Here is a 12091-nt window from a genome sequence, read left to right on the forward strand (position 1 = left end):
GACAGAGGGAAAATGAAACACACCAATACGACAACAAAAAAGAAAAATCTACAAAAGAAAAAGAATCCAAGAGCTAAATAAAGGCAACAGTAGTATACCGCTGTTCAAAACTCGTGAATCGATGAACAAAAAACAATATCGGGGTAACAAACTTTAACTGAGGGAAACGCATTAAATATAAGAGGAGAACAACGACACAACATTAAAATGTAACACACACAGAAACGGACTTAGCAGTAGATAAAATCCAATGAGAAAAACTAATATAACAGTTGATGTGTATAAACACGAGATGTGTATGGTAACACCTTACAAGACCATCACCATACAAATGTCTAATGAACAGACCCATTTAGATACAATAAGAGTATCAACCGAGACCAGCGGCAATGAAGGAAAATTATATAATGATACTAGAGAAAATGGATTCACAAGACAGATACGGGACGGGGGGAGGCCAAAAGTAATGATTTCGCGCAAGACAGGTAAGTGACCGTAACTGAGACTTAATTCAATTTATTTATTCAAATTGAGAATGTGTACATTATTCTTATTAAAACAGTATAGGTAAACATTACCGAGACTGCGACAATTTAAATCATGTAAATAAACTCATCAAAGATACCAGGACTAAATTTAGTTTATACGCCAGACGCGCGTTTCGCCTACAAAAAACTCATCAGTGACGCTCGAATCCTAAAAAGTGAAAAAAGCCAAATAAATTACGAAGTTGAAGAGCATTGAGAACCAAAATTCCTAAAAGTTTTGCCAAATACAGCTAAGGTAATCTATGCCTGAGGTAGAAAAGCCTTAGTTTTTCCAAAACGAACTTAATTGTATATTCAATTACAGTTATAAAGTTATTTTCTATTTCAAAATTAAGAAGGAGTGTTCCACTCAAACCTACGGGATATTGACGCTTAACGTTACTACGATACTGTAATACATTTTATATTTTTTTAAGTAATTATTCAAATATCATCTGAATAATCCAGTTAATAGTTAAAAGCCTTACGGTTGCCTATAATTGCTTACTTTATTTAAACTTTTGTGAATAGTTGTCTTATTTGCAATTATACCACATCTCCTTATTTTGATATTGCTAGGATCTTTCAGGTATTAATATTTTGACAGAATACAAGGTTGTGTTTTTGAGTTTTATATTATGGTCTTGGAAGCTTTGAACTGCAAGTACTTTTATATCGGTGCGTTGAAAAAGTAAGTGTTTTATACATGTAAAAGAGGGGGAAAGCTACCGAAGGGACATTCAAACTCATATGTCGAAAATTAAAAGACAACACCATTTAAAAAAAAGATAAAAACGATAGTACAAAAAACACAACATAGAAAATTAAAGAATGAGCAACTCGAACCCCACCAACAACTAGGGGAGATTTCAGAGGCTCTAAATAAGGAGATCCTGCTCCACATGTGTCACCCATTGTGTTGTACAAACCCAGTTATAAGTCAAATTCAGTAGTTCACAAACGGGGAAGTGGAACGGGATTGTAAGGATATTCCATAACGATCAACCAACTCGTGATTGCTTCCATAACAATTATAAAGGGTTTACGTCAACTTCATCATCTGGAACTCTTGGTTTAACTACTCTAAGTAGTGTTGTTACTTTGTGTTGATCTGATAAGTGAAGTCTGTTCTAACTGATTTTAACCTTTGCTCTTATATGCTTATGTCGTGCTGTTACATGGAGGGTTTCAGAGTTATTTGTCATTAACAGGACCTTTCATAACTCATCGTTGAAGATCATTTTTTCAAAGCTACGTCATTCGTTATCGCGTGAGGAATTGTCTTATTGAAAACCACGCCATATCTTTTTTTTTAATAATGAATTTCTATATATTTGCACATTAACATATATCAACATTTTATGCAAAATATAACATAGATAGCCAGAAGATATACATTTTATTATAGTAGTTTAATACATTGCAGAATATGATTGCAACACAACGATTGATTGGATACAGAATACGTATTTTTAAATCATTCAACATATCGTGTCTGTAACATACTTTTGTTTATGAGAATAAAGGAGTCCATGGTTCCAGCAGTTCTCGACCCTACTGAGTCTTTTACTCTAATAAAATATATGTTTCTCTATTATTAGTTTTCTTGTTTAGTGCTATCATATTAGTAAGTTTACTCTATAAATAAAACTTTTGCTAACAAAATATTTTAGTATATTTTTTTTTTGGTTTACGTAAGAATATCAAATAAAGCTAGATCTATATTTAAGTTTCTATCTTCTCAAACATCAAGGAGTTAAGGTCTTTCATAATTTTGATACATACGAACAAGTCCTAAATATGTGTTCTATTGCTCCGATCAAAAGTCATCAAATTTTCACAATCATCAAAAAAGCCATAAATCAGCCATACCTCTTTTTTAATCCAATCTATATACTAGTATACAACTGATTGATATCCAATCTGTATTTTACCATTATTTCATAAACTGAATGTACATTTTTTAAATTTATTTTGTATAGTTTGAGGATGATATCAAGCATCAGATACTTCTTTTCAAAAACGTTTTTTTTTCAGCTTTTTATAAGGGCCAAGCAATAGCGTTTCCAAATACTAAATTTTCCTGAAAAGAGGGATAAATTCAAATTTTTCAAAGTTTTGAATTATTTGTATACATCTTTTGATCCAGGTTGTTTTTAAACTTTTTATGAATAATTCAATATTTGTCATTTTTAGACCTCTGAAACGGTGTGGTTTGGATAATCTGTCGTTTTTAACTTATGTCAATTTTTATTCGAGATATAGGAAACTATTTTGTCAGGAACATTTTTAGCTTTTACTATTTGTATTACATATGTGTAGAAATGAATGGTTTAATCTTGATAATATATGTGTTTTATTACTGTTATTTTTCTAATTGGGGAACGTTTTTTTGATTTTTCAAAGCTTTTCTAGCATTTTCGATTTTTTTCAACCTAGGGTCATAGTTTAAATTTGCAATTTCATTTTGATCCACAGCTAAATTTATCCAAAGTAGTGTAAATCTTAGTAATCTCCTCGCTACGTTAGAGGCGTAAACAGATGTAGATCAAAATCTATATATTAAGCAATTATAGTTCACAATCACACTTAAATTGCATACCATTTTTAGAACGGAGGCTTAAGATACTAAAACAATAAGCCCCACGAGACGAAATATCAATGACTTCCCGAAATACATTCAAAACAGAGCATATCAAAAAGTAAAATCACAAAAATACTGAACTTAGAGGAAATCAATTCGGAAAGTCCATAATCGCATGGCAAAATCAAATAACAAAACGCATCAAAAACGAATGAACAAGAACTGCGGTATACTACTGTTGCCTTTATATATTCCTGACTTGGTACAGGCATTTTCAAATGTAGAAAATTTTGGATTAAACCTGGTTTTATAGCGCTAACTCTCTCACTTTGATGACAGTCTCATCAATTTCCGTTATATTTACATTGATGCGTTAACTAAACAGACACAATAAATAAAATAGTCAGAATATGGGTACATCAGTCATCATCGTATAACAATTTCAAAAGGAACAATTTAACAGAACACAAAAACATCTATCTACAAACACATTAATTGATTTGTGTGTCTGACGTCAGAAAATTTTATACGTCACATAGATTTGTCGTTCAATGTGCATACAAACAATTTTAAAATTTACCTAGGCAATGTTAGCATACAGGGTTAAAAAATCAAGCGTCTGTTAGACCAACTGTTGAACACATGAGTAGTCCCTATTATCTATTAATACCAGAAAATCACATAAAAAGATAGACATCGTGCAGAGAAGGATCAGTCACTAACATACTGAGGGATATGAAACTATCGTCAAAACGTGTTGTCAAAAAATCATAACGCTGTGTATGTTTAAAAAGACCCCACATCATGGAAAACAAGGCAATATGAACAATTTAAATTCCGAAAATATCAACCATCAAATCATATTCACAAATACAGTTTCTTTCCTCGTATCATCAATGACAGTATAGCCCTCGAACATAACGTTTTAATATAGATGATGCATTGGTATTGAAAGAACACTCCCATATTGTATTACAGAATAGACACAAAAGAAAGGGCATTATTTTTTATCTGAACTTTGATGTAAATCTTTTTTAAACTAACACCAATTTGAAAACATGGTTAAAATATTTTTAATGTACAAAATGATCACAAATAGTATTTATCAAGCATCACTGTATGGTAAAAGTATATAAAAGTGCAGAGACGAAATGATGTACCATAATGATTATGATTTTTTTTTTAAATAAACACACTTCAGTTGGAAAGGTATTTTAATCATATAAGAATTTAATTGTGTATAATCCTGCAATTTTCAGCGTTGCACTTTCTTATATTCTACCATCCCATACGATTACATTGACAGTCTCCTGTTGTAGCGACGGATGTAACCCAGGGACAACAGATGCATTGATATACCATAGGTGAATATATATGTATGTTGCCACAATCTGTCAGTATGTACCTTTCTATTCTGAAAATATCAATGAAACTAAACTGAATTATATATATCATTCTAAAAGTATAGTAACAAAAACATTTCATGTAAGACAGGGATATTTTGAATACTTAACTTTAGTTCAAAATTGTTTCACATCCCACGTTTCAGTCATTCAGACGAAACATCCGATCGCTGACGTCTTTCAAAGTAATATTACAAAGTAAGCAGCACCTACTTCTTATGCTTCAATCTCCATGCAAATCAAAACTCGATCTAAACTTTCAAATTAGGAAACAGGATGTAACCTATAAATTTTTAGATCATGTCACGATATCAGTGTCTTGTGGTCAAAGACTAGGATATGAATTGTCTCATGAGCTGTTAGACAGACACATTATATCGGTCAACCAAATCGTGATGATGCCAGTAAATATTGTGACGTGTCGGATAAATTTTCCTCAAAACTCATCTGAGGGAGATTTGTTTTAAAAGTCTCTTATTCTTGTTAATGTAGGTGCTGAATGTGAACATGAACTTGAGTAATTGATAAATAGGAAAATATAAAGTATCGGTTGACCGATGACTCATGTTGATCACAAGGCTTGAGAAAATGAGGATTTAAATCAAGGATCAAGTTTTCTTTTTTTTCTAATGGAACACAACTTTAATGCTATTCAAAGTTATCTATTTTAATAGTTTATTGTTAATAACCAAACACATGGTTTAGAAAATTTTAATTCTTACAAATATTACATTGATTATAACGATTCAATCATATGTCATCCAGAGAATAATGATAATGTATTACTTACTGGCAGATTTTAAGATGATTGTCACTTCTACCTGTATCAATACCAAACACAAGCTTTGACGGCTGTCCATGACATTCAAGGCCGATGAACGTGGTTAAAGCCCTTTTAACACGACTGCCTGCAAAAATATGTTACAATCATTGCAGTTTTTTTATATATATTTTGAGTACCGAACACAAATGATCATATTAGTCAATTGAAGATATATTAAATAATAAAGTAACACAAAAGGCATTGCATTGAAAACAACTCACCACTTATTTTTATTTTCTTTTTAGGTTTTATTACATTATAGAGAGTTTTTAAGACATTTCAGACATTAACTAGTATTGCACTTCGACTTTGGTTATTTAACGGATTACAGTTTTCTATAGGTATGAACGCAGACTTTGACATAAAAAAAGATTTCAAATATATGTTTTTTGGGATTTTCTTGTTGTATTGAACACCCATTGGTCGCCTTCTGCTGTTTTCTGCTCTTTGTTTGGTTGTTGTCTCTTCGACACATTCCCCGTTTCCATTCTCAATTCTAAACGTTTTCATATAGATTAGACCGTTGGTTTTCCCTTTTGAATGGTTTTACACTAGTAATTGTTTGGACCCTTTATAGCTTGCTGTTCGGTGTTAGCCTTGGTTCCGTGTTGAAGACTGTACCTTGACCTATAATGGTTTACTTTTATAAATTGTGACTTGGATGGAGAGCTGTCTCATTTGCACTCATACCACATCTTCCTATATCTATATAGTAGTGAATTTTGAGTAATAAAAAGTCAAATAAAGTACAAGTAGTCAAAGTACACGTATACAAAGTCAAATAAAGTATTCAAAGTTCACGCATAAACAGTCAAAGTCAATATATAACATTCAAATATAGAAGTCAGAGTACAGGTATAATCAGTCAAACACAACAGTCAGAGTCAATGAATCAGCAGTCAAACATAATAGTCAAAGTCCCGGTATAAACATTCAATCATAGTAGTCGGAGTTCATGTATATATAAAGAGTCAAATACAGTAGTCAGAGTCGAGGTATAAGGAGTCAAACATTATAGTCAGAGTTCAGGTATAAACAGTCAAACATAGTAGAGAATATCGACACGTAATCAAGTTCAGGATATTTACTGACAAATAAACAGAAAATATAGTATTTTACTTGTCAATAACATAAGAAGCGTTCTTTCGGTTTAACGTTAGCTAGTGTTTCAAAGCTTAGGCTGGTATCTACTCAATCTTTTTACTAGAAATTACAACATAACAAATCCATTTAGTTCTTATATATCCAGTTTGAGTTTAAAAACGACATTGAGAAAGGTTAAATTTGAATCCAAAATTAAACCATTATGACTCTTTTTTCTCTTTCAACAAAATCAGTATACCTGGGCTCTGTAGTTATTATTCCTTTAATCTATACTTTATATGGAAGACAATCCTAAGACAAGTTCAAAAAAAAATCCATTTGCAATATCTCGTGTTCTTACTTTTAAGGTCTCCTTTAAAAGACATTTTTCATGTTACAATAGAATGTTTCCCTTTTATCAATATTTGCTATACAGCAATCAATATTTGTAGGGTATTTACTTTTTTGTATGTGCATCTGGTTTGGTAAAATATGAATCATTAATGTGATTTTTTCCGAACAGAGTGTAATTGCCATCCATTCAAACAAAGAGTTTACCTGCAGTACCTGTTATGTTTAATACTTCCGAATCCTGTGGTATCTTCTTTTCCTCATACACAGGGTATTTAAAATCTTGATGAAACTCGGTCAAAGTCCCTGCAAGGGATTTTTCATCAACAACTTCATCCAAATTAACATAAAACATTTCCTTCACCACTTCTTCGTTGTCACTATTTATGGTATTATCTCCCTTGTTCTGTAAAATATAGAGTGTGTTATTATTCACACGTACACATAAACGGTCGCATTATACATTAATTGTGAATTACAATAAGATCAAAGGACCTTAAATATGTTTAATTTACGAAACATGCATGGTGCTTATAATTCAGCAGTTATTAATTTATGAGATACGAAATATAGCAATACTAGTTTAGAGTTCTGAAAACCTAAAAAAATATGCCTTACTGAGTTAATATTTTTACGTCGAATGAAACAATCATCAAATGGCTGACAAAAATACCTCAAATTCCAACATGCAGTCAACAACAATAGATATATGTCTTTATGGAATTTCAAACTCTGAACTGTTCCTTAGTTTATAAAGGTTAAAACACATGTTTCAGAAATAATCAAAAACTTTGCTTCAAGTTCGCTTGTCTCACTCACATCTATATTGATCATAGCTGGTTCAAGTTGTTCACAAAATATAAACTTCATTGGCCATCATATCAAATTTCCTTTTTTTGATATTTAAACAATATGTAGAATAAAAACAATTAGCATTGATGCTTTTTTATTTAATAAGTTTTTCATTAATCAAAGAGTTGGGTTTTTTTTACAATTTCTGATAACCTGACAAATATAACATTTAAAACAGTGTGCATATATTCCATACCCAGCTGTGGATAAATCCCTCTGTAACTTGACCTGCATCTGCTGCAGTTTTTCTGTCTATGTCCCGCAGTCTACATTGCTTCAGGGAAGGAAGACATTTCATCTGCAGACCCTGTAATGAAACGCAACTATTTCAAAAGATAATGAACTTTCTGCAATGTTAGGTCGTTTATTAACTGATTAATCGTTGGGTAGATGCATATTATTCAATTCAATATATTCTTCAATAAACATAAATTATGTAGTCCATGAGCATTCCATCATTTCAGATCACAAAAAAACAAAAATCATAGGTCAAAACTTAAATCTTAAATTGACAAAATTTCTCCAAAACTGCAATTGTTTTTTTAATAAAGGCAACAGTAGTATACCTCTGTTCGAAATTCAGAAATCGATTGAGAAAAAAATCCGGGTTACAAACTAAAACTGAGGGAAACACATAAATACAAGAGAAGACTACGACACCAAGAAACATAACGTTAAAATGTAACACACACAGAAACGAACTATAATATAACAATGGCCACTTTCCTGACTTGGTACAGGACATTTTAATTTAGAACAAATAGTGGGTTGAACCCTGGTTTTGTGATATGCCAAACCTCCCGCTGTTATGACAAAATTAAATATAACATTTAAATGACAACATTATAAGACAGGACTACAATACAAATAAATGGGAGAATATATAGGACAGAGAAATAACGAATAATAGCTAACAAAAGGGACCGGGATTGAAATTAAATACGCTATACACGCGTTTCGTCCACACAAGACTAACCAGTGACGCTTTGATGAAAAAAGTTCGAAAACCAAAACAAGTACAAAGTTGAAGAGCAATGAGGACCAAAATTTCCAAAAAGTTGTGCCTAATACGGCTAAAGTTTTCTGCCTGGGATAAGAACATCATTTAAGTTATTATTTATAACTTTTCATTTCACTCAAGAATGTTATTTGAATTGAACTAAATGCTTTTACTTTTTATGATAAATATAACGTTTCCTCGTCTGTTCATACACGTGAAAAAACTTCATATCAGGTAAGATCTTGTTTTAAGTTAATAATGTATTGGATGAATTTCTTGAGCGTTCCTAGTGAATGTAAATCCGAAAAAGTGTTTGAAACCCAAAGAAGTTTATAAAGAGTATTTTCATTTTTTTATATGAATTATCTTCTATATTTCACTTCAAAATTTATCCTTCAATATTTTCTATGGTTATGTTATTGAAGTTTTTGTCAGTGCATAATCTTGTCCTTCATATAGAAGAAAATTTGCACAACTTTAATAAATGAGTGTGTCGTCCTATAATATACTGTTAGCACTTTTTGACTTACACGATCTGAACTGCATGTAGACCGTTCCTATGTTATAATGTTGTGATGAATTATTCATATTGACAAACCTGACGGAAATCTTGGATCTGGTACGATTCCATAACATCATTATGTGCTGGTGTGTGAATTTTAACTGTATTCCCTTCTAAATTCGTCTCTATGTTCTCAAAATATTTGGCATTCCCGTCTATAACGTGATAACCAAATTTCTATAAAAAGAATATTGTTTATTACAAAAACCAAATGAGTAGAGACTTAACATGTCAGAAAAGACAATAAACAGGAATCAAATTTTATCAAAAATGTTAAAACATAACTATGATAGAAGAAGGCGAATCAAATTCAAACCAAAAGAAGATCATAAGAGTATATTTGTCTTTGAATAAGCAATATCATACAAAAACAGTTTATATATGTAAACGGGAATCATTTATCAAAGAGAGATCATACAAATGACAAAATGTATTTTACATAATTTAGCCTTTACTTAGCAATATCATATGTTATGTCAGATTTGTGAAATGCAACCAATCCCAGTATAGACTTGATAACAATTTAAATATAATATCCTCATCAGTTACAGCTTGATATATAAATACCAAGAGGACATTCACAAACATTAAGTCTAAAAACTTTTATACATTATCACACAAGTGTAAGCGGATGAGAATGTATGAAAATAAATGAGAAGCATACAAAAATTTATTTAAGTCTTGCATGGAACTAATGCGTGCTCTGACAAAGAAATAAACATACCATATCCATAGAAGACGTGACCACAGAAAGGAATAAAGCATTTAACAGGATCATCAGTGAACGGTTCATTGTTGAATTATTTCTGTAAAAAAAACATTAGAGGAAAACAAATCAATAATATAAAGTTACATCAAAAAATTACATAAAACTGCAGTCTAACACTATATCGTTATAATAAGAGACATGTGCTTAGCGATTCATGTTATAATCATGCATTTATTTAAGTAAATTTAAAATACATCTGATTTGCATGCCGACAGACTAAAAAACATAAAGTGCTAAGTTGTAAGTGAAAGCTCGAATTTACAACTTAATTAAATCGCATTTTTTATTCAGTATAAAAATGTATAAACAATTATTTTAATTATAGCAAATATTTTTTTATCTATACATTATTTTTTTCAGAATGATAACTAGAACCTCTACAATTTAATTTATTAATGTTTGTTATTGGTTTTTTTTTCGCTTAATTGGTTACATAAAACAATTAAAAAAGTAAATCAATCTGATTCATCCAAGTATAATACCTCTAGAAAATATCATTTCAGAATTCGGATTCGCTTACCTTTTGCAGTCTTCCCACAAGTTCATTATGGGTGAGGCGTCGTCGCTTAAATACTGGCAGTCCAGGATGCAAAATAATTCTCCCAGTAATGTTATGCCACTTATGTTTGGAGGAGTTATTTTGGATATATATTTCAAGTAAATACAAGTGGTCATAAGATATATGGACAAGGAAGATATCCTGTAAGAAAAATATCATTCAAACACGTTCCTTTCTAGTATTCCACGAAAACATATTGAGAACTTGCTTATGAAGCATTTTATAGTGTGCAAAAACAATTATGTATATACTCTCATACGAATACAAAAGCATCTCGACCATTTTAATAAAGTATTGGTTTTCAGACTTTAACGCAGTACCATGAACATGTTTGCCACATTTGTATTATAAAGTAGACCATTGTTAAAGTAATAATACATTCTGAATAATCTTTATTTACTAAGAATCTCACTTAAAACAAAATGTGAATTATGTTATAGGCAAACAATTAATATGTATATACATTAGAATTTTGATATACCGGTAGTATGAATGCTTTGACAGGATTCTTGGTTTTCATCGGGGTAAATAAAGACTTAAAGGCCACACAGCGCATCCATACCAAGTTGGATAATTTTAAAACTAAGTAAATAGAAACAGAAGTACGAGTGCCGCTGTAGATCCATGCGCAAGTGTTAAGTGAGTAGTATTTATCAATTTCTATATTCAACTTCACAGGTGACAACGGATCTGTTCTAATCGTCGTTACCCCAATTATCTCCTCCTTTTCTCTGACTGTGACCTATCCAATTAGACCAATAACCGGTTTTGTATTGATATGAACAACATGACAGATTCAACATTTTGAACAGGACCTCCGCACCCTTCCGGAGCAAATGAGATAATAAATGGCTTTTGGTGGGTTCGTTATGCTTATTCTTTAGTTTTCATGTGTTTTTGTCTTTTTCTGGGTTTTTTTTATCTTTCGCCTCTCTTCTATGTCATAAGAACAACAATGCTACTTCAATTAAGTTTGTAGTTTTAACAGGTATTTTGTGAGATTTTTGTATGTAGTTTTTATGTTAGCTCAGTTGTTTTCTTGGTTATGTTTCCTTTTTAAACCAATTGCAATTATCTGATTTCTGACAGTAGTTCAAAATTAATTGAATGCGTGTTTGCATGTTAGGTTTTCAAGGCCGGTTGTTTTTTCCGTTGATAAGAACGCAACATAAATTTAATATTTTATATATAACATAAATATGTCCTTTATGTCAAAAATGGATGGCTTATTTTAGGCAACAGAAATTCATCGATGTCCAAATATCAAAACTCTATTAAGCATTTATTTTTCCAAGTTTAATATTGTCGCTATTTTCTATTTAAAAAAAGTCTGTAGTCAATTTGTACGTCATTTCGAATCCAGCCGATATCATATTGGCAATCATACTACATTTTCTTACTTTTTGGAGACATTATTTAACGATCGATATACGACTTATATGTTACATTCATCAAACGAATATTTAATTTAAATATTATTTTATGTTTGAAAATTTCAAGGACATTACGACAACTACATCCTCTACCAGTATGGAATATGAATTGACTTTCGTCCTACTCAAAGAATTTCAATTACCT

General features: G+C 31.1%; 1 protein-coding gene across 3 annotated transcripts; it reads right to left on the minus strand.

Annotated features, from left to right (window-relative positions):
- Positions 1–4307: 4307 nt before the first annotated feature.
- LOC139491836 (uncharacterized) lies at positions 4308–10592 on the minus strand. 3 transcript variants are annotated; one of them, XM_071279726.1, is made up of 7 exons: positions 10475–10592; positions 9910–9991; positions 9222–9362; positions 7820–7930; positions 6979–7177; positions 5305–5422; positions 4308–4525 (listed from the first exon to the last, which is right to left on the minus strand). In XM_071279726.1, exons 1-7 carry the CDS (start codon positions 10498–10500, stop codon positions 4390–4392), a joined length of 813 nt encoding a protein of 270 aa, XP_071135827.1. In that variant the 5' UTR covers positions 10501–10592; the 3' UTR covers positions 4308–4389. The 3 variants fall into 3 exon arrangements, with proteins under 3 accessions (XP_071135827.1, XP_071135828.1, XP_071135829.1); XM_071279727.1 differs by having other exon boundaries at positions 6988–7177; positions 10475–10591; XM_071279728.1 differs by lacking the exon at positions 10475–10592 and adding an exon at positions 10437–10460.
- Positions 10593–12091: the final 1499 nt, after the last annotated feature.

This window comes from Mytilus edulis, chromosome 10, assembly GCF_963676685.1.
Source record: "Mytilus edulis chromosome 10, xbMytEdul2.2, whole genome shotgun sequence".
NCBI classification, from domain to species: domain Eukaryota; kingdom Metazoa; phylum Mollusca; class Bivalvia; order Mytilida; family Mytilidae; genus Mytilus; species Mytilus edulis.

What these genes read in the sequence shown, in the direction of transcription:
- LOC139491836 (XM_071279726.1), bottom strand. Translation starts at nt 10,500, where the DNA reads ATGAACTTGTGGGAAGACTGCAAAAG. An exon ending in TTGTGGGAAGACTGCAAAAG is followed by an intron (nt 9,992 to 10,474) that starts GTAAGCGAATCC and finishes TTTTTTTTACAG; the next exon opens with AAATAATTCAACAATGAACC. An exon ending in AAACATAACAGGTACTGCAG is followed by an intron (nt 5,423 to 6,978) that starts GTAAACTCTTTG and finishes ATATTTTTGCAG; the next exon opens with GCAGTCGTGTTAAAAGGGCT.